The 24,275-nt window shown below is 40.6% G+C and overlaps 1 protein-coding gene across 1 annotated transcript in view; it reads right to left on the bottom strand.

Moving 5' to 3' along the window:
* The window catches only part of Stmnd1 (stathmin domain containing 1), a 216,179-nt gene extending 192,323 nt beyond the window's left edge, over window positions 1-23,856 (bottom strand). Inside the window, exon 1 of the mRNA XM_036188921.1 lies at window positions 23,788-23,856. Within this exon, the coding sequence (XP_036044814.1) occupies window positions 23,788-23,856 (69 nt within the window). The remainder of the gene's footprint in view (window positions 1-23,787) is intronic.
* Window positions 23,857-24,275: the final 419 nt, after the last annotated feature.

Raw genomic sequence — 24,275 nt, 5'->3', positions numbered from 1 at the left:
GCAGGCAAGGCTCCTGCAGGAAGGCTCCCCACTCACCAAGACCCCTCAGTAGCAGACCCTGCAATATACATGCCCTGCCCCATTCCCATCCGTCCAAGACCCCAGCCACTTCCAGATACAATTCAAAGAGAAATACAGATGTGGCCCTCAGCTGCCCACAGGAGGATTGTGTAGCAAAGGGTAAACCAAACGATCCAAGGTGTTAGGTTCAAAGACTCCCCAAATGCTTTACCTTGGCCCTTAGTGGTTGTGTTTGATGAGGAACTCTAGTTACACACTTCTCCCCAGAAGCTCTGGGGTACACTAATACTGCAAGGAGAGCCTGTTAGCGAAAGAATGGCAAATTTATATGTATATTTTCTGTGTGTGTGTGATGTATGCATGTATGTGTATATGATGTGTGTATACCTATGTACATGTATATACATGTTTTTGTGCTTGGGTGGCACACATGATGCATGTGTGGAGATCACAGGACAACCTTGGATGTTGGTCCTCACCTTCCACCTTATTTGAGACACGGTCTCTTCATTGCTAACCACTGTGGACACTAGGTTAGGTCAAGCTTCAGTGGATTCTCCAATCGCTGCCTCCCATCTTCCCATAGGAACACTGGGGTTACAGGCAAGCATCAGGGCACCAAGCTTAATGTAGATGCTGCGGATTTGAACTCAGATTCTCATGCTTGTATGGCAAGTACTTTATCCAATGACCCTAGTAATTTATATAATGCATCAAAATTAATAGTCTGAGTAAAATTTGCTATCTAGCTAGGAAGTATTGATTAATAAAAACTATTGTCAGAACATGTAGGCTCAAGCAAATCTTTAGACTCTGACTGACTTGTTCTACATCTTCGAGTGTATTTTGCAGCTTATTCATCGGGAACATTCCTTTTATAAAAATCATGCTTCAACTTAGGCTACCCTTAAGTTGTTTTTATGATTGGATGTGTCAAATTATTCTAAAACCCTCACGAATTCTTGTGGCTAGGTTTTGAACCAGTTTCTTCATGAAAGAGTTGAAGTGACTCAAAGTTGGTTGATTTTTATTTTTCTTTTCTTTTTTCTTAAAGTAAAATCTGGCTTTGTATACATTCTCAGTTATTGACTGCTGTGCACAGATAGAAGGGCCCTCTCTGGGCTTGCACACAAGGCAGGATACTAAATTTGTACAACAGAATGCTGGCTTTGCCACCTGCACACCTGTTATCGCAAGCATATGGTGCTCTCTTTAATCAACAACACAAAATATAGGCATCTCAGGCACTCCTCAGAGACTGCCACCCTGCCTCCCACCGAGTATCGAGCGCTTGGCAAAAGCTAACTTACAACATCTGATATTTGAAGGAGAAATTATAATACAAACTAACTCCTCATTCCTTTAGGTACCTAAGTTAAATGTTTTTTGCTTAAATGTAAATATTTCAAAAACAAGGTAGCTGTACGAGCCTCTCACAGAAGCTCTGGTGATGAGTTACTATAGAAGTAAATACATACTCACCTGTGGGCTGTGTTGACATCTCCTGTAATTAAATATGTGATAATCACATTTAAAAATGAGAAGTGAAACATAGAAAACTAGGAGGGCCTTGGTTCCTCCAAAAAGTTAGGGAGTCACTCAGTAGCCCTCAATTTTCTTATCTCTGAACTTTTTGTAGTGAGAAATAAACTTCCAACCTCTTATTTTGAGTGATGTAGAATTCTGACCAATAGCAATCCTAACAGTCATTGTATGCCTAACATTGTGCTAAACACAGAGAAATAGGTTATATGACTCCTGCTCTCAAAGAACAAGAAATAGTCTTTAAAAATGATGCAATCCACATATGCCATGTTGAGTGATACAGTAGCCACAGCTAACAAAAATTAATGGCCGTGGGTAAGTGTTTTCAGGTGTATTTTACTTGATCCGTTACATAAGAACATGAGCTGAGCTTTCCGTATAATTTAGCAGATTCCAGGACCTTTTTTGAGACGGTCTTCCTTCCTCACAGCCTCACCCCCAGCCATCTCTAACAGCCTGAGTGTCCTGATATTTATTGTTGTTTTATTTCTGTATTTGATCTATTGGTCTAGCATAATACTGCAGGGCTTGTTAGAGACAGGTTTCTCAATATTTTCTTCTCCAAAAGAGTTTCATTATTCTTGATCTCTGTCATGTCTATATAAAGTCAGCTGTTATTTTTTCCTCTGAAAAAGACAGCAGGAGAGAGTAGGAAAAGTCCAAACTTTAAAAAATGTTATGATGATGATGATGATGATGATGATGATGATGATGATGATGTGTGTATATTGTGGATGTCTTAGTTAGGTTGCTATTGCTCTGATGAAACACTATGATCAAAAGCAAGTTGGGGAGGAAAGGGTTTGATTTGGCCTATGCCACATCATAGTCCATCACTGAAGGAAGTCAGGGTAGGAACTCAAGAAGGGCTGGAATTTGGAGGCAGGAGTTGATGCAGAGGACATTTAGGGGTGCTGCTTACTGGCTTACTCCTCATGGCTTGCTCAGCTTGCTTTCTTATAGAACCTAGAACTACCAGCCCAGGTATAGCACTACCTGCAATGGGCTGGGCCCTCCTGCATCAGTCTTTACAAGAAAATGCATGAATTGTTGAGACCAAGATTGGAAAAAGCACAGGGACAAATAGCCAAATGAATGGAAACACATGAATTATGAACCAGAGGCTGTGGAACCCCTAGCTGGATCAGGCCCTCTTGATAAGTGAGCCAATTGAATAGCTTGAACTGTTTGGGAGGCATCCAGGCTGTAGGACCCGGACCTGTCCTTAGTGCATGAGCTGGCTGTTTGGAACCTGGGGCTTACACAGGGATGCTTTGCTCAGCCTGGAAGGAGGGGACTGGACCTGCCTGTACTGAATCTGCCAGGTTGAACTGAATCCCTAGGGGAGTCTTGTCCCTGGAGGAGATGGGAATGGAGGTGAGGGGCTGGGGGGAAGGTGGGAGGAGGGAGGACAGGGGAACCCATGGCTGATATGTAAAATTAAAACACAAATATAATAATAATAAAAAATACCCCCCCCCAAAAAAAAGAAAAAAAAGAAAAAAAGAAAATGCCCTACAACCTGATCTTATGGAGGCATTTTCTCAGTTGAGGTTTTCTTCTTTCAGATGACTCTAGTTTGTGTCAAACTGACATGAAATTAGTCAGAAGGGTGGGTGTATATATGCCACCGTGTGTGGACTTCAGAGAACAACTTTGTAGAGGCACTTCTCTCCTTCATGTGGGCTCTGGGTATCAACCTCAGGTGGTAAGACCTGTGCAGAGATCATTATTTCCACTTTGCCAGCCCAGGCTTCAGACTTTTAGCTGGCATTGTGTTGCTTTCTGGATTATGAAGAAAATTGACATTTCCTAAGATTTATTTTAATTTTTTTTTGTGTGTGTTAGCACATGAGTGTAGATGTTCACAGATTCCCCTAGATCTGAGGTTACAGGTGATTAGTATCAGCTTGACATGGTGCTAGAAACTGAACCCAGGTCCTCTGCAAGAGCAGTACCTGTCTTTAACTGTTGAACCATCTCTCTGGCCTTAGAAATTGACATTTTATAATATATAACTCTTATTATCTGTGTACACTGTAAAAATTTCAGATTTTAAAACTCTTATTTAAGAATAATATTTTAAAAATTTCCACATGTTTTTAAATCACATTTGTAAATCTAAATATAATATTCTCCTGACATCATAATGAGTAGTATTTTTTAAAATTGCATTATTTGTTCAATGTGGTGGTATTGTGTTCCCCAAAATATTGTGCACCCTAATAAATTTATCTGGCTGGGGTCAGAGAACAGACAGCCACTAGATACAGAGCCAAAAATAGTGGCTAGAAAATGGGTCAGAGCAAGCCATAGCAGAAGCTGGGCGATGGTGGTGCACGCCTTTAATCCCAGCACTTGGGAGGCAGAGCTAGGCAGATCTCTGTGTGTTCAAGGATACAGTCAGCATGGAGACACACCCCTTTAATTCCTGGGAGTGGGGGCAGAAAGAGAAAGATATATAAGGCGTGAAGACCAGAAACTAGAAGCATTTGGCTAGTTAAGCAATTGGCTGGTTAAGCATTTAGGCTTTGGAGCAGCACTGTTTAGCTGAGATTCATTTGAATGAGGACTCAGAGACATCCAGTCTGAGGAAACAGGATCACTTGAGGAACTGGCAAGGTGAGGTATCTGTGGCTTCTTCTGCTTCTCTGATCTTCCAGCATTTACCCCAATAACTGGCCTCAGCTTTGTTCTCATTAATAAGACCTGTTAAGATTCCTGCTACAGTTCATAGCCTGTATAACTAAATACAGTTGCTTTTCTTAATCTAGTGTATAACTCCAGTCATTATCCACAGGCCTTTTTGCATATAACATTAATTACAACATTGTGAACAAATACTAGCTTCTGCCCCCTTCCTAAACATACAATACTTTTTTCTTACTGACTGGCCAAGACTTGTCCTTCATCATCATTCTTTCTTCAGGACCCCTTTTCACTCTGACATCTTTCTGCATTATGTTTCTTAACATTTTTTTTTTCCTTTCTGTGAAGCTTTAGGCCATTGATATTTACTCATAGACTTACGGTTGGGTTGAAGTTTATGTTTGTATTATGTCCTTCCTATTTGTCTCAATTCTTCCATGTTTTATTCCCCCCCCCACTTATTACATTTTGATTGATCAACTCCTCCACTTTAATATTCCTTTTTACTAGATTACTTCCTATGGTTTTAATTATTTCCCTAGAAATCGCATCAAGACCTTGCTGTATACAAAGGTCAGACATTGCATAATTAGCACACTTCTGTTGAAGGAACACAAGGATGCTGACGCTCAAGCTTCACTTACCCTGCGCCCATATGTCACCTCACTCCAGAATTAATTTTATGTCTGTGGTGATTGTGTGTGGAGCTTCCACAAAGGAAAACTCACAACAGTTGGTTGTAGATCTGCAATGACTCTAGAGACGAAGCGTGCTTTGCTGTTAAGCTCATTTCCCTGTATCTTTGCATTTTTGCCTTCTTGTGGTCTTGATTGAGAATTGTACCGATCTTCTCATTGATTTTCAGTGTCTTGAAGTATTTTCTCAGTAGATAAATAAAACGAAATTTGTAGGTCATTGACCAATCTTAAATCAACCTAGGTTAAACCTAACAAGACCTGTAGCTGGAAAATGACTCGGTAGTTAAGAGCATTGAATGCTCTTACAGAGGACCCAGGTTTGGTTCCCAGCACCCAGGTTGGGCAGATCACAATCACCTGGATCTGCATCTTCAGGGGATCCAACACGCTCTGGCTTTCTTAGTCACCTGCACATACATAGTACACAAAATCTAATGCAAGTGTACATAAATACATCTAAAAATTAGTAAATCCTTAATTAGGAAAGGATGACAAGACCTTGGACAAAGGCAGTGATGGTGTGTGTGGAATGCCAAGGAAACACTAAAAAAGGTTTAAAAGGATTAGCTTGGATCTCTGAGTTCATTTAGAATACAGGAGATAAGTGTTTCTTTTATAATAATATTAATCTTTAATACTTCTGGGAACTTAATGCCAAGAAAAGTTTAATTCCCTACCATAATTTTTGTTCTTCTTTTCCCCCAAGTTAAAAAATAGTAATAATTTGTCCTTCTGTGGGTATCTAGAACACAAAAGAATGCTAAATTTAGCTTCACTTTTGTATTTTAATTGACAATGTTATGTTCCCAAATAATACTTAATATGGTTTATATATTTTAAGTGAGTATTTCATATAACTTTTAATGTTTAAACATTCTGAATTATTTTTAAAACAAATATGAAAAGTAGCAAATTATAAGTTTTGAGATTCGTCTGTTGACATAATTCAATCATGAGTTTCAAATATTCATTGTTAGGTGGCACAGTCCACTGACGTGTTCAAATAAAATAAACATTTTGCAAAAATAGATGCATGAATATGAAGGACCAGGTTGTGATTTTGTATTTACTTTTCATTTTAGCCCAGCTCCACAGCTACCCTCCTGAGAGTTCTGCCCACCTGGGTAAATGAGTGTATCCTCATGTCTTGGTTTTACCAGAGTACTTTTAGGGGACAGGTTCACAATGCTTCTTATGATTTTTGTTTAACTATTCTGGGCTTTCTCTTGTGAAGATAACAGCTGACTCTCTTATACCTTTGTCTTGTGGACACATGTACAATGCTGCATCATCCATCATCTTCCAGTATTTGTGCTTTGATTTTAGGATATTTCTTTCTCGTTGTGAAATACTAAAGATGAAACCAGTTGGAGACTTTAAAAGATGAAGTCATCATCTTTGTCTTCTTAAATAAATAATTTCATAGGTATTGATTATCATGAAATCAGCTCTATAGTAAAAGCCAGTTTGCCTCTGCAAACTCCTCACAGGAAGAGTGTTCTCACCAGAGTTAAGACCTCAACTTTGGACTTCCCCATTATTTAGAACCTTGAGGTTAATTAAATATGATAAATTACCCAGTCTCTGATATTTTGCTAAAATACTAAAAATAGGAAACACAGGTACATGATTGTGTTAAAATTGCTCAAATTGAGATACAGAACTGACACATTCTTTGGAACAACTTTTTGTTTCTGTTAAAGTTTATAGTTGCCTTGATTTCTTTTTTAATTGATTTTATTTTTTTGAGAATTTTATATAATATGTTATAATACTGCCCTGTTATTTTCATGCTCTTATTAAACACCACATTTTACCCCCCAGTGCTGATACATAAAATATAAAATAAATGTTCTTTGCATGAATAAACTATAAGGAATTGCAACCAATCCATTGTTTTTCTTGGAGTTATTGCTCTTGAAACTTCCTTTCTTCCAGATTGGATCTGAACTTCCAGCCTTGTAAGCCTACTGTGTGGCTTCCATCTGGGATTGTCTCTACACTGTGAAACTGACATCACAAACTCTTCTGTGTTGACCTTTCTGGCCTGGGGCCATTGCAGTCCTGGCCTGGATGACTGAACTCCTCTACATTGGTTTACTTTCTTATGTGGAGCGAGCGCATCTTGTAGCCCTGTTATAGAAAACACACAAAAGTAGAATTTGAGAATTTAAATATCCCAAATGTCTTTATTTCTTTTACAACTTTATCAGTAGTAGCTTCATTCTTTGAAATTCTAGGCTAAAGCAATCTTCCCTCAGACCTGTTCAGTATTCTAGCTTTGGATTTTGCCTTTGAAACCCAACTCCGCATGAGTACAGACATCATTAGCCTTTGGCATCATCTTCTATCTAGAAGTTTACTCTCCTTTAAGTTCTGAGATTTGAAAGTAATTTGATTTGATGTGTGCCCCCCCATGGGTCATTTTAACCTACAAATGCATGTTCTTTGATATTTAATGTTTTTCTTGTACAATTTGAGTGGCAATACATCACATTTCTTCTTTTGTTTCCCTTCATTACTGGAATGTTTTCAATCTCTTTAAATGTATTTTTTCTCTTTATTTAGTATTTATGTTCTTTATGATTCTCTCTGAGAGGTTTGCTCAAATTTATTTTCCACATTTACTTTTCCAAATTTATCTTTTATTCCATGTTTTTAGTCTATTAACATCATTTCAAAAGGTATTCACTTCAGTTCCACAAATTTTATGAAGTGCTTATCAAATGTTGTTTACTATATGAAAACTGGTCATGGGGTAATAAATATATTTGCCAGTTCAAAAGCTTATAATCTACCAATTTATGAATAAGTGTCTATAAAACAAAACCAATTTTATTCAAGACAGCAAATCTTAAAAGCAGGAAAAACTTGTATCACTATCATGTTAATTTCTAAAGAAGAAATTCATTTAATGAGATTAGCAAATTAATTTTAAAATATTGCTAGTGATCATATATTCAAAATCAACAAATTTCCTATCTGTATTGACTCAACTCAGACAAATCTTTGGTTGACATTGGTTGAGTGATCCTAATATATCTCAGAGTCCATGATGGATGGGACATAAAGTTTAGTTTTGGAAAATATGTATTTCGTCTTGCTACATTTCTGAGATCAACTAAAGCTGATGTTAAAAAGTACATGGGGTGTTCAGCTACTGGCAGAACCTCTGTGAGGAAATCATACACTTGCCTTTTACCCTGGCTTTGAAAAATAATCTCCTAACCAAGGTCACATTGAAGACTACTCACATCTTAAATCTGGTAAGAGAATGGAAAATGTCAGGGCAAGAATGGATATTTCACAGTTTTAACTTAAAATGTATAAGCAATATTTATAATGGAGCAACGTAAAAGAACTGGCATTGGACAAAAACAGCAGGAGCCTAGATCCACTTTTCCTTGCATTGTAGAGTAGGCAACTTGGGGTTCTAGAAAAGTCAAAAGACAAGGCTTTTGTGTTTGTTCTAAAAAAGAAAAAATGTCCCACTCAAGTCAATGGCCAATTTGATGATGGAGGGAGAGTTAGATACAGTAGAAAAAGCCAGTAGAAGGCATTGGGATGGAGGGGCCATTGTCTGCAGATGTGAAATGTGTTTCCACTAAAGGTATGAAGGTATGCAGCACTGCTGAAGAAAAGTCTCACTGCTCTGTGGTTTGCTGCTTTTCTGGATGTTTCCATCTCAAGTATTCCTGCCCACTGGGTCACATGTTCAGTAGTTCTGAGCATGAGGTGCGGCACTCACCCTCACTGGCTGCACAACTTGAAAGCCCACATTTCACCAAGGAGTGTGCTGGACATTAGTGGGGGATCCCCTTTACAAAGTGAATAATGGAACACACGAATGATCTGATTCAGACATTTATAAGTTGGACCTGGTGGCACACACCTATAATCCCAGCACTTGGAAGGTAAAAGGATGGAGATCAGGAGTTCATGTTGCTTATGCATAATAGATTTATCCCTAGAAAAAGTATCAAAAGATAATTTCCATCTTAAGTGTCTCTTATCTCAGTGTCAAAATGTAGACCTCCACAGACATCTTCTGAATGAATAAGCTTTTAGTAACATTCTTTACCTGCTATACTAAAAATCTCCTTGTGCCATTCCACTTGACCCCTAAGAAACATTTCTTGGTTTTGTATTGCATTTTATCCATTCCTACGAGGTTCAAAGGAAAGAGATTGAAATGGTTTTCCAGCAAATACTTCTGCAACATCTACCATGCCCATGCACCACTGAACTGTAAGAAGATATATGTAATCTTCAGAATTTTTTTTTTTAATCTCTAACAAGGAATCTACATGCAACCAACATGTTCCAAATCTTTATGAGGTGGGGCAGTGCTGAATGCTATTAAATGCTAAGACTAAAATGGCCTTACTCATCCCCACTCCTCAATGGCCCTAAGTGACAGATGTTCCCCAGAGTTTCACTTCCAAGGTATTTCCTAAGTATTTTGGGCATTGCCATATGATGTCTTCATTATCCATTCCCCAGAACATTTTTCTCTTTGCACATCTGTTCAAGCCCTAGGAAGTTAACCCTTTCTTGGTCCAGTGAGGACACCACTTTGCATCCACGTCAATTAAACTCTGGCTGTTAGGTGGGTGACAGGAGGTGGGGAAAGGAGTGTGGAGATGAAGGGGAGCATTCATTTATTTCACCTCTTCTTCCCTGCCGCAAAGTGGTTCTAATAGCCACTGAATCTCCAGCTCATCCTTTTTAATACATGGTCTCCCCCTGTATCCTGGGCTGGCAGGAACTCACTCTGTAGCCTAGGATGCCTTCAAACTCATAGGAATCCTTCTGCCTTGGCTTCCCAAAGTGGTTTGAGCCACTGTACATGGCTTATGCTCTACTTTTTTTTTTCTTTTTTAAACAGAGTCTCACTAGGTAGCCCTGTAGCCCTGTGGTCCTGACTAGCCTTACACTTACAGTGATCCTCCTGCCTCTGCCTCCCTAGTGCTAGGATCATAATTCTGCTCCGCCACACACAGGTTTTTATTCTTATCTACAGATTCTTTCCCAAGACTCACCACTCAAGTCACATGAGGCTTGATTAATTTTGTGTGTCAACTTTATTAGATTACAGTTACTTAGACGTGGAACCAATAATTACTTAGATTGAATTTCAACCACTCATCACAGGGTCCCAGCACGTGAGGTTTCTTTAGAAAGATTTCAGTTAGTAATTCTGGATAAGCCTGAGAGTAGAGGTGGCCTTCAGGTGGAGGAGGAGGTTCAGAATAGAAAAAAAAATAGTCTCTTTTACACACTTGAGTGCATGTAAATGCGTGCACACACACATATGAGAGAGAGACAGAGACAGAGACAAAGAGGGAGATAGAGACAAAGGGAGACAGAGAGATTCGAAGAGGGAAACAGAGACAGAGAGACTGATTCAGAAATTCACAAAAGCAGTGATAGACACCTGGCAAATGCAGAGAAAAGATGGGCCATGCATAGAAAGGAATCTGGGCTGAATGCCACTTCAGCTATATGGCTCCCCAACAGGGAAACAGGTTGCAGGGGACACCTCCCAAAAGCAATCAGGTAGCCCTGGTAAAGAGACTAGCAATCTTACCTTACAGAGCTCACAGGCCTCAAAACCAGTTTCAAGATTTGATGAGATGATCATTTTTCCTGTGTGGTTTGGGTGGGGTCAGCAGCACACAGGAACCCCACTACTCACCCCATATGACACAGAGAGCACTGGCTAGGGACCACCTTTTAAAGAACCTATTGTTTCGAAGTGAGCTACTTGGGGACCTGAGAATGGGAAATGATCGCAAGACAGGGAACCTGAATTTACCCTGCTGCAGCCTCAGGGTGAGGGATAGCACTGAGAGACTCTTAGGGGGAGGCAGCAGTGGGGGATAGATGCTGACAAGTAAATGCAGAGGTGGAGAGTTTCTGCTTAGGCAGGGACATGCAAGGAAAGGCCACGCCCATGCTCAGTTGCCAGGAGCAGATCTCATCAGCAGAGACATACCTTGGAATTTGATAGTCCCGAGAGAGGATGGAGGAAGAAATGCACCTCTGAATCCACCCATTTTACCACTCACTGCTGTGGAACCTGAAAACTCTGCATCCTTAATTGCCAACTTGACCCCTTTGATTGTACCCATCAGCATGATGATGAATATTTTGACCTTGAAAATATGAAGACAGGCTCTCCATCTGCATACAACTCAGTGTTAAGATTGCTTCGCATACTCCCAACGCACTTGGAAAGCACTTAACCCCAGCTAGGGATCAGCCATCCCAGTGGGTACCATCAGGGAGATGAAGGTGGAGGAACTGCCCAGCCCATAAACTACATAGCTAGACTTGGTCCCGGGTACGAAAAGAAGGAGAACAATTGAAGTAATGCTCGGATGTATGTCACACACACGTCCAGTACAAGGTCAATTTCAGCTAAGCCATAGGAAAGATGATGAAAGCTGACAAGTTCAACCCCCACCCTCCTCCACTGCCTGCATTGAAGGTCTGTGCTTTCTGAGCTAAGATCCTACTCCACAATTTCACTTATTTTTTCCTGTTATGCTTACCCACCCTTAGGAATTTTTAGCAGTGTGTTTTAGTATATCATGTTTTATTTTTTATTTTCCCTTCATAAACTCTTCTACTTTTGTTTGCACTTTTCATTATTGAGTAATTTTTATTTATTTATTTTTCATTTTTGCCTCTGGGTTGTCCCCGCCTATCCTTCTCTTTTTCTCCAATATGTTTAGTGGTGTTTTGACTTTATCTTATTGGAATGAGTTTATGAATTTGTTTTTTAACTTGTTCACAAAAACCAATTTCATTTTTTTATTTCTCTTTATGTTTATTTAATTTTGCTTTTGGACTTTATTGAGAAATCCCTTTTTCGTCTTGCAAATACCTTTTCTAGTCTCCTGTCATGCCTTCCTCCTAGCCTGGTTCTCCACTCCACCACTCTGTTTACCTGTTCTCCTCTCCATTTTCCTTTTCTCTGCCTCTTTTCTTTACTTCCACGTTAACCCGACATCATTTTTAATTTCATGTCACATTCTGCACTCGTTTCCCAGTGTCTAGTTTACGGCCATTGGTGGCTTTAATCAATTCGGAGTGGAGTCCTCCATCTTCTGTGGTTTGAAGGGCCTGCTGTTACAGCATTTGTTCCCTCCTCACTAAGTGGTACTTGGCATTGAAGCCTCAAGAATAGGTTGCTAAATAAAAGATCCCCAAATAAAACCAGACATTCAAACAGCAGATATGCACATTGCATCACAAAAACACAGAGATATGAAAAGGCAAGGCAGGGTGAGTCCTGCAAACAATCAAAACTCTACCACTACTGAATTCAAAATAAGTAAAACCCCAGATGAAGATCTCAAAGGCTCACTAGTAAAAATGACTGATGACCTCAAAGAGGACGCAGCATAACCATTTCAATCCAGACCCTAGAGAAGAAAGTCAGCTGATGGGGAGAAACGTCAGCAAAGTGGATGAAGATGTTAGCAAGATAGAAGGAAGTTGCAACAAAGGAATTCAAGTTTGGAAAAGCAATACAAATGATACTCACAAAGCAAATGAGAATAGAAAACATCACCAGTGACATAACCGGACAGAAGAATGAATGTCAGGGACAGAGGACAAGTTGGAGAAACGCTAAACTCAAATACCAATGGGTCTGACATGCACACAGACACACTTTTACACACTCACATGTGTGAATGTGTTTATATTGCGTTTTTGGAGGAATGTGATTACCACATCCTTTCAGCCTTTTGGACATTGAAGTCACAACAGCTCCCTACAGATGTCAGCCTGCAGGTTGATCCTGGGTTGATTCTCGACCCTTCATCAACACAACTGTAAATAGTCCCTCAATAAAGCTTCTCCAGACCCCACTTAAGTGAGCCATCTGCTTTTTGCTGGAAGCCTAAAGGACACAGTTGCTCATAGCCGTCTTCCCTGGGCCAGCTAAAAGGACACAAGACTTCAGACACCTGACCTCAAAGACACCCAAAGACCCATTTCTAAATCGCTAGGTTCCACACCCTGCTACCCACTAGTGTCCACCCCCTTACCCTAGTGAAGGCCAGTGTTATTGGATGATGATTGTGGCTAGCTCTTTACAACACAGTTTATCTTACTTAAATGTTAAGTGAGGTGGACATGGAAACTTAACACTTGAAATCCCAGCACTTAGAAGGATGAGGCAGGAGGATTGCCATGAATTGGAAGCCAGTTTGGACTTCAGAGTGAGTAGGCCAGCCTGAGTTAGAAAGTAAGAAACAGTTTTGAAAATAGACAGATAAATGAAAGCAATTAAAAAAACAAAATAAATAAATGTAGCCGGAAGACAGGTTACTTGGGACTAACTACCCATATTTTAATCCTTTGTGGACTTCAATAAGACAGTAAGACATAAAACAATAAAACATAAGTGGAAAATCCCCCTTTTCAGTTTTAGATGCTACATGGATTAAACAGACTTTACATTCAAGCCAGTTCAATAGTGTTATTTTTAATGTAAAATGAATTTTTAGTGGTAAACAACCGACTTTTACACTTTCAATGTGCTTTCTCTTAAGCCACAACTGTTTATATACAGAGAGTAGGATACTCAGCCCCATAGGCCAATGCCTTAATCCTATTTATGTTATATCTGAAACTCCAACTTTGTTTGCACCTAAGGCACTAGGAACATTTATCACATGGATGGAAAATGAATACATGGTAATGACGCTTATGGTGTAACATTTCCACTGAGGACAATCAGAGCTAACCTAGGGCCCATGGGTGGCACAGAAGGAAAAGGCACCCAGTTCTTCCCTCTTCACTGTGAAGCTCTGCCCCTCTTCTTTCCAGGCCATTTCCTGTCAATTGTATAGTAAATTCCCTTTAAATTGGGTATCAGCCTGGATACCCAATTACTCAGAAATGTTCTGGCAATGTTCATTCCCATCCACTGCTTTGGGATCTACCTTTGACCTTTACAAGCAAAAGTTTTCTATTATCTATTCTATAATTATGGATGGATGGATGGATGGATGGATGGATGGATGGATGGATGGATAGGTTGGTGGATGGATGGATGGGTGGGTGGATGGATGGGTAGATGGATGGATAGATGGATGGATGGATGGATGGAGAGATGGATGAATGGATGGATGGATGCAGAGATGGATGGATGATGGATGGATGGATGGGAGGCTGGAATGGAAGGATCAAGTGGGGAGGGAAAAACAACTTAAAAATCAAAATAGATAAACATAGCCAGAAGGCAGGTTACTCAGGACTAACTACCCATATTCTAATCCTTTGTGGAACCCACAGACTCTGCAGGTTACTGGTCCCATACTTTTTCCTTTTCTTTTTGAAAGTTTATTTAATTTTTTAATAAAATATAATTACTCCATTTCCCCTGGTCCCCTTCTTCCATTCCCCCCATTCCCCTCATGACTGCCTTGCAGGTTCATGGCCTCTTTTTCTTTATTACATGTATATGATTTGGTAGCCTGCTGAGTCTCTGTAGTGTTACTTGTACGATATATATTTAGGGTTGACAAGTTGGTGTTGTATAACCATTTAGGGAGCTCATCCATGAGGAAGACTAACTGCTGATCTCTCTGTAGTCATTAATTGCCTGCAACTCTTCATCTAGGGGGCCTGTGAGATTCTCCCTACCCACTCTGGCATGTCAACTGGTGTTGTCATTGTTCAGATCTTATTTGTCCATATTGTTGGGATTTCACGGGTGTAGCTTCCCTGACATTTCTAGAAGACAGACTTACAGCAAATGTCCTCTGGGTCTCATAATCTTTCTATCCTCTCTTCTGTGTTGTCCACTCTATGATGTAGAAGTTGTGTTGCAGCTACATCAAGTCAGCCTGAGCACTCCACAATCACCTGTTATTTGCATTTGAAAACCAGTCCCATGGTTTTCTGTTCTGGTCTTTGTGGCAAAAAGAGGCTCCTTTGATGAGGTGTGAGAGCCATACTTACCTATGGGAATAAGGATAAGTATTTAGAATGCAGGGAGAATGAATTACACTGGCTTATGAAAGTAGCGGTAATAGTTTCCCCTGTAAGAACCATGACCTCATAGCAATATCATACTTCTTACATGTGGAGAAATACTGGTGAAATTATTAAGGCAGCTCCATGTAATTAAAAGGGAGGTTTATTTTGTGGGGTAACTTACAAGTGAAGGGATAGGTAACAGGGTCTGGGAAAGGTGTAGCGCAGTCCAGCAGTGTACCCTGGAGAACTCTGCTTGGTCTACCTCCAGCGTCCAGGGTCCTGGAACCAAGAGAGCCAGCCCATCCGGATCTCAGGTCTTCAGGAGTCCTCTCTTGGCTCCGCCTTGTAGGCATGACAGTTACTTAAGCTTCAAAGGGGGTGGTATTTCCAGGTCAAAGCTGGAATGGCTACCCACTACAGGGAAATGGAGGAGTCTTCCCTTTTTTTGTTGTTGTTTTGGTTTGGTTTTTTTTTTGTTTTGTTTTTTTTTTTTTTTTTTCAGTGTTTCTAAGCCATGTTATGAGAGGAGCTAAGCCTAGGCAGGTTAAACATGATATGCATTTGCTACCCTAGATCTTGTGGCATGTGGTCGATGTGGGCTTTATTCATAATGTTAGTTGGAAACAGAATTCTATCAACTTTCTGCAGCTATTCTTTGTTGGGATGAAAGTTCTGTGGAGTTAGGAACTATAAGCAAACCATAAAGTGCAGAGGCTTAACTCGGCAGGAGCAGTCACTATTCATTGACCAGTACAATAATGGCTTGTGTAGCAGATGTGAAGATTTCCCACTAAGGTGATCCAGGGACACAGGCTACTTCCATATCATGGCTCTTTCATGGCATCAGAGTCCCTGGAGAGCATCCAGCAAGCTGGAGGCTAGTATGGAGGGTATCACATGAGAGATTCCAGTTGACTTGGCTTTCTCACATCTTACTGTGAAGAACTCAAGTGTTTCACCTCAACACTGAAATCCAAAGAGTCTGGAACATATGAGCCCTGGGTAGGCAGACAACTTCTTGGTAACAATTAAACAGTGTGGGAGAACTCAGAGTGTTTCTGAGAGTGGCTAGCTGATAGCCACGGAAGTGTAGTCACATAGGACTGCAGAAAAATCCTTCTGTGGTGCTGAATGAGAAAAGAGGCAGACATCAATTTGGAAATGTAAACTAAGAGTTCCCACCAACGCCTTGTACTCTAGCTTGGGTAAATTCTTGCACTCATGGTATTAACACTCATTTTATGGAGAGAACCAAGAGGTTCTCTCTCTCAAATTGTGGGCTTATGCCCAGGACCACCAACCACCAACATGACGATTTGACTTAAGGGTGGGGCTTTACAGTCACAAAGTCCATACATATTAAGCAGAAACTGTGGTCCAGACTTTGAATTTGGACTTTGCCTGGCTTAGAAACATATCCTCTAATCCTTCTTGATGCCAGACAGAAGTAGCAAGTCATAGCTTTCAGTTAACCATGTGATCAGAAAAGGAAAAAAAAATGACACTCTACAGCATGCTATGTTACTAAGTTATAGAATTCAGTGAGTTAGGTACACACATGCATTTTTGACTTACGTATTTTAGTTTATGATAAATTATTGGGATGTAATCCCACAAACAGAGGAGTGCCTGTGTTTACATATGCTTTTGGGATTCTCCACCCTTCCATATAAAACACCTGTGTACTGTTTTATCTAATAAAGTCTGAAGATGTCCAACCAACTGAGTAGTCACAGATTCCTGTTTATTGTTCCTACTTCTGTTTCCAGTTGAATAGTGCAAAAGCGATTGGCATTTGATAGAAACACGCCTTTAATCCCAGCACTCCAGAGGCAGATGCAGGCAGATCTCTCTGAGTTCGAGGCCAGCCTGGTCTACAGAGTGAGTTCCAGGAAAGGTGCAAATCTACACAGAGAAACCTTGTCTTGAAAAATAAAAAATAATAATAATAATAAAAGGAAACTATACTTGAGTTTTTAAGGACAATCCCATCTCAGGACTGACAGCTGCTATGACCCACAGCTCCAATCAGACATGTGAGCACAAGAAAAAAGAGTTGATGCCACAGTATACTGTGGGATCAGATGTAATATATAGTAGGAGTGGATCAAATCCACTTTGGACCTAATGATAGTTTCAACTTCTAGAGGCATTTATTGTGATAGGAATCTCCTGTAAATTCAGAAGAATCAATATTCTTTCTTTCCTCTTCCTTGGAGCTCAATTACATGTATGTTGAACTTCCAGATTGTTTCCCACAGGTTACTGATTCTCTGTCCACTTTCTTTGAGCTTGTAAAAACCCCTATGTCTTATCTGGAGGAGTTTTTCTTGCTGTGATTCCAAGCTCACTGCCATGTTTACTCTGTTGTCAATCCTGTTTCTCTATGATTTTTATTATAGGTAGTTTTTTCCTAGAGTTTTCCTATAGGGGTTATTTGCTTACTCTTAAACTTTTCCTTTCTCTCTTCCTCATGTACACAAGGTCCTTAAGATGTTTGAGCATATATTTATAAAACTTCATATTAATAGTGGGTTTCAGTCTTCTACCAGTAATCCCATCTCCTGTCATTTCTGTATCTATTCTTACTAATGGCATTTTCTTCTTGTTAAAAGTCATGCTTCCTGTAACTTGAATCCTTGTTGATATTTTTATGAGATACTGAGCACTGTGAACATTATATTTCCAGATGCCAGGTTGTATTAATTCCACGTGGGACTTTGTTGTGGCCTATGGTTATGTGACTTTAGTTCAGTTTGATCCTTTGGAAGCTTTGGTGTTTAACCTTGCTAGGATGAGCCCAGAGATGCTGTTATTCCTACCACCAGGAGTAACCCCTTCTGACCATGTGTTCATTCACTACAGCATTGCTTGTGTTTTACAGCTGGAAATATGCTCTGTCTCCAGTTTACATGAGCTTAGAAAATTTTCATCCCTCTTTCTTGTATTTCTTCCCATTTTCTTTCCTGCTGACATATTAAGGCCATAGTTCTCAACCTGTAGGTTGCAACCCTTTTGGAGGGTCTAACAACACTTTCATGAGGATTGAATATCAGATATTTACATTATGATTCTTAACAGTAGCAAAATTAGTTATGAAGTAGCAATGAAAATAATTTTGTGGTTGGGGGTCACAACATGAGGAACTGTATTAAAGGGTTGCAGCATTAGGAAGGTTGAGATCCACTGAGTTAAGGGACTTCTCTGGATATCTGTCTTTCTTTCCTACCCTGGCTGGTTTTTATACTTAATATCATTCAACTTAGAGTCACTTTGGAAGAAGAATCTCCATCAGAGAACTGCCTGGATAGGACTGGCCTATGGGCATGTCTGTGGGCATCTTAATGATTGAAGAGCCATGCCCACTATGGGGGGTACCATCCCTACGTAGGCAGTCCTGGCTGCATGGCTAAAGCATAAGGAGTGAGCAGTAAGCAGTGTTCCTTCATGGTTTCTGCTTCACATTCCTGTCCCAGTTTCCCTCAGTGATGGACTGTAGCCCAAAAGTGTAAGATGAAATAAACCCTTTCCTCCCCAAGTTGCTTTTGGTCAGAGTGCTTTGTCTCAGCCACCGAAATCAAAGTAGAACACCTCTCTTCTATCATCTGTCCCATAAATTGTATCTGCCTTATCACCCCTGGTCTCCAACATTAGGCTTTCTCTAAAGAACTGCTGGGTTATGCTACATTTCCCCTACCATATTCTGGCTAGTGAACCCCTCCAGGTTATAAACTTCAGAAGTCACAGGACTTATTTACATCCATGCTCTAGGGAGGCCACACTCTGACACTCCCTGTAGTTCAGTATCTAAAAACAGTTCTTCCACACCGTTGTAGCTGTGGATCTTCTATTTATCATGGTGGATGATGAATTCTGTACAAATTCCTCCTTCAAAAGCGGTTCCTACACTGTGTCATGCTATTCATTTAGTTTTCCTGGTGTGGGGACTGCTTCCTTTTGCACCTTCTGTCTTATTACCTCTAGTTGTGTAGTGACATTGGTCTGAAATTGCTATTATTGTCTAGTACTGAAGAGCTGAGGGAAAGCGGGCAGGTCAGTAAGTAAATTTTAGCCCAATTTGGGTGAATCACTCCAATATATTAGTTTAAATGGTCTCCAGGCAGCTCAAGCTGAGCCTTGATGAGAAAATAGCATCCACCCTTTCAGTTTGGCTACTCATGGCCAAATCTACCAAATCTACTGATTTGCTGGGTATGAAGAGTTGTCCTTCTCAACAAATTCTACCATGAAATACATTTTAGACATTCAAGATGAATTGGGGTAAATGGACCTTTCACTGTAGTTCTTACCATTTTTAGAGTATGGATGAATTTTAGGCTCCTGAAGTAGAAAACACACTACATGTCAAATTGATTAGTCTCGTTTCCTCTGGATCTTTAGTGAGACTACCACCCTAAATCCAAGTATCTGTTGTCAGTGCTGAGTCCTCTGGTGACTCCTGAGGTACTGATGGCTCAGAGATTGACCTCTAGGGGTCTCGCTCGCTAGGGCTTCTCCAGTCACAGGTTCCCCTTGCATCTAGCCACTGGCAGGTTATGGCAGAAGATGGAGTATGTGAAGAATGGAAGTCCACTGTAACCGCTTCCTACCACACTTCCTGAAGGATTCTGAGTATGTAGTGCCATATTCTTCTCCTGAAGATGGCTCCAAATGGGGTTGCTCTCATGCACCTATGGCTATAGCCTTTGCTCCCATAATTACAGCAATCCCTCCTTCCTAGAGAACCTTCATAACTGGTTCTCAACCTGTGGGTCAAGACCTCCTTGGGTTTGAAAGACCCTTTCTCAGAAGGTAACGTATCAGATATACTGCATATCAGATATTTACCTTATGGTTCATAACAGTAGCAAAATTACAGTTATGAAGTAGCAATGAAAGTAATTTTATGGTTGGGAGGGTCACCACAACATGAAGAACTATAGTATTAAAAGGTTGCAGCATTAGGAAGGTTGAGAACCACTGCTTTAAAGCCTAGGGGTTAGCTGCAGTCACCTGCTGTGACCATGACAAGGGTGCTTCATCATCTTCTATCAGGTTCCATGTGACCCTAAGCATAGCTTCATCAAACTCTCACCAGCTACAACACTGGAATGGATTATCACCTTCCTGTCAAATTTGTGCTCACACATAGCCTTCCCACCAAACACTGCGATTAATATCTACTTTCTCACCCCTTTCACCTTAAATCCAATCTTTTATGAGTTAATATGAAATTTTACATTTTATTTCAGTTTTAAAATGGTATTGTTGCTATCAATATTATTTCATGTTGAGAATTTTTTAAAAAGTATTTATGATATCTTACATTCAATTACCTCAAAAATACTTCAAAGTGATGGGGAAACTCTTGTTTAGATGGTTTGAAGGCTCACTTGAGGACTTTGGTGCCAAGAATGTCTACATTCTCGAGTGCTTGTCTTCGGTTAGTCACTCAGGTACCCTGAGTAGTTGTCAAAAAGAATACATGAGTTGTATATTTTTTAAGTCATTGCACAGCTTAAAATAACATTCTGTTCTCTCCACAGAACAATGATCTGGCTTCATATAGAATTCATGAATCACCATCCTCTCTGCAGCCTGTGGCTGTTGCTTCCAATATCTCCTGTATTTTAAGACCATGAAGAAGGAGTCTGAGGCCGACCCAGTTTTCCCTCGGGCCCAGTATGGCCAACCTGCTCCCTGGTGCTGTCAGCCAACATTTCTATATTTCAGAAAACTCTCCTTCCCACACAAGCATACTTTTAAACCATGAAAATATCCTGCTTTTCAAAGTTTCCTATGAGATTTAGCATTCAGTGTCTGCTCCATTCTTCACCATAATGCTTACAAAATCATGATTTTGGTCTTGAAGACTTGGCAATAAGCAAAAATGTTTTCCTCTCCTTGAATTACTTTTCCAGTTAGGGTCAGTACAGATGCATGTTTTTTGTAATTATCCCCCAGTGGTTTGTGATCTGTTACTCCACTTAATTACCCTATTATTTAGATTTTCCAAGATCTGAATAAAGCAAGTCCCTCTGCTCTGAGATGCTGTCCTTGGAATCCTATTGTCCCTTCCCAAGATAATGAAGGAACAGAGAACCAAATGTCTGTTGTCAAAGCACCCAGCCTCAAAATCTCGTCATTTTCTCATGGTACAGCTATATAGCCATGAGTGCAACTGGCATTAGTATACAGAATTCATTACATAGGTCTTCAAACCTTCCTCAAGGACACATGAGTGTCATTGGTGTCTGGATTCAGTCATATGTCTGTACATATCTATAGATAAACTTTGGAGAAGGGCCAGGTAATCTGAAAGTAAGACATGATGTATGTATTATTGCAGTAGGGACCCAGGACCCTGGATAGCTCCTAGGTTCACAGCCTTTGGTAGACACACGGAGAAACCAGCCTCATTTTCAGAATGTCACTTTGATTCCCGGTCAGTCCAGATTCTCAGAGCACTAAAAATCCTTTATCTCTCTCCACTTCCTTATTACCTCTCTATGTAAGCAAGTAATCATTTCCATTCTCTTCAAAGCTTTTGTAGTCATTGTACTGAGTGGGCGGGGTTCTCAAATGCTATTCAAATCTCTAGAGGGATCTGTGAAGACCAGAGTGGAGACCCTGAAAAAACACATGAAAATGGGGGAAATGATTAATGTTATCCTCTACCTCCATGTGAGTGCTGTCACGGGCAGACCCTCAGGGCAGCTTTTTGAATGTGTAAGTAGTTTGTGCGTAACGCATGCATGTCTTAAACGGCTGTGTACAAGGACATCCAAGCCCATATCTTAGCCCCCTCCTGCCATTCAGCTCGTGACACATGGTCGTCAGAGACAGCACCCAGTGTCCCTGGGTTCTGCCTTCCCTGCGAGGCTGCCACATGCCACCAAGAGACGCCGTTCTCTTTCGCGCACTTTGCATAATCAGCTTCTATTCTGTCGTGTTCTCTCCCACATGGTGCTCTGAGACTCTGCTAGAAAACAGAGGAGATTTTTCAGTTCAGATGAGTAGCATAATTTTACGTTGTGCTCAGCCTGTTTGGTAAATGAAGTCAATTACTCATGGAGCTGTCAGAGGAAGAGAAAGACTCATGGAGGCATGGCACCTGTTTTTAGATCCAGGGACCATGTCCTCCCTCCCACCCCACTGAGAATCATAACAAATCAAATCGTTGTCCTGAGTTAATATTTTCAGATGTCTAGCTTTAAAATCCACGGCATGCGTTTCTTCAATCACCGCTGAAGGATTCCCTCCTTCAAATACACTAAGATTCTTTAAGCCAGTTCTGGATCAAATCTCTGCAAACAGCATCGAGTCTGTTCCTTTTCCTGTCACTGTGATAAAATATCCTGATAAGAGTAACTTAAGAGAGAAAGGGTTCATGTGGGTTCGCAGTTCAAAGGTCCAGTCTGCCACGGTGGGGGAGTGCTGCTAGCAGGAACATGAGGCAGTTGGTTGTGAACATAGTCAGGGAGCAGGGTGGTGAATACCTGTGCTATCTTCCTTCTCTTTGTCATGCTGCCCAGGACACAAGCCCAGTTATAGGATGGCTTTTCTCATCTCCATTAACTTAACTGTGAAAATCCCTCATAGGCATGCTCAGAGACTATCCTGATCCAAATCATTCCTCACACGTGTGCCTGGGTACCTGTCTCCTAGGTGATTTCAGATCCTGCCAAGTTGAAAATCAGCACTAACCATCGCAACCACTTACTACTTGGATCAGAGTTTCAGTTTTGTCATTGACAATATCCACTCTAGCAACTTCATGTCCTCTCCAAACCTGAAAATACCAATGGAGTAGTAACATTTCACCTTCCTTGAGAGGTTATAGGAAAGATGAAAGATGGTCCAGAAGGTAGACTCTCAGCAAGGGTCCTTTACCTGCCTCAGTGTTGCTAGGGTCCCCCAACTTCCTAAAGTTCACACTCTACCAGGGGCTTCCAATCTATACAAACACAATTTTCCATGTGTTTCTCCTCAGCATGGACTTTCTTTTTTTAGCTGAGTATGGGTGTTTGCCCTCTTGCTGGGTGTGGTCAGCATGGAAAGGCAAAAATCCAGAAAGGTCTTGACTGAGGAGAGCCAAAAAGGTGAGCAAACCTTGCATGTTGGTAAATATTTCAGATGCAGGAGATTTTGTGTTTGTTTTACTCAACCAAGGCTCCCAGTGGACATCCTTATTCCTCTTATCTTGGAAAGGCTAACTACGGTTGTGCCCTGTCTGTGACATTTCCCAGCCAAGTGACTCTATGTCTCTCACTTACAGACACTTAACAATTTCTTTTCTTTCACTGCAAAAACTTTAAAACTGATGAGGCAATTGAGAGATGCTCGTGTGGCGACATGCATTTTTAAAAAGGTTCCAAAATGTTGAAGATTTGTGCAAATGTTAGTTCGTCATGGTGGAACACTGTGAGAAGACCAGTGAATTTATGGTCCTTAAAAGACCTGCAAAGTAGATCTGATTCTTGAATCCTTGTGTGATCAATAGATGTTTCCATTACCGCCACAAATACATCTCTTCTCAAACTGCTCTAGCAGCGCAGTTCTAACAGGAGATGAAAAGTAAACAATCTAAAAATAGTTGCTCACTAATTTCCCTGTGTGGAGAGAGGCAGATCTGTCCTGTGAAGAGAGTCTCTGGGCTACAGAGAGCTGTGGGTGGTTAAAACCTCTCCCCAGGCCCTGGTTATCTGGGGTCTGTTGAATCAATTTGGGGCTCTGGTTTTCTTCCTCTTCCTGCCCACTGCCTCCTTCTCAGTCATCCCACTTCCCATGAGCACGCCTCTAGGTGGAAGGACCAGGAAAACATACATTGATTAACTCAAGCAGGTCAATAGGAGGACTTTCAGTAACCTACCCGAATGCAGGAGTGGGCTAAGTGGAATGCGGTCTGTGAGTCCGCTGTGAACTTCTCATCTCCGGACATCTTTTCCCCTTTGGTACAGCCACAGAGAACTAGGGGTGGAGCTCTCTCTCTCTCTCTCTCTCTCTCTCTCTCTCTCTCTCTCTCTGTCTGTGTGTGTGTGTGTGTGTGTGTGTGTGTGTGTGTGTGTGTGTGTGTGTGTGTGTTGGCCCGCAAAGCAGCTTTTATGTATACGTATTTTTTCTCTTGTCTTTCCTTATTTCTGTGGTTTAGGTTACTTCTGATCAACCATGGTTCAAACAATATTAAATGGAAGATTTCAGGAATTAACAATTCATTGGTTTTAATAATTTTTATCACAGTATGCTATAAATATTGATTTATTTTGTTATTAGTTTTATTTTTAGTCTCTTTCTGTGTCTAATATACAAGTGGAACATCACCAGGGTGTGCATATATAAGAAAAAACAATGTGTGTATGT

Source organism: Onychomys torridus, chromosome 5 (genome assembly GCF_903995425.1).
Source record: "Onychomys torridus chromosome 5, mOncTor1.1, whole genome shotgun sequence".
Classification (NCBI taxonomy): Eukaryota; Metazoa; Chordata; class Mammalia; order Rodentia; family Cricetidae; genus Onychomys; species Onychomys torridus.
This window is presented reverse-complemented; position numbering and strand designations above follow the sequence as displayed.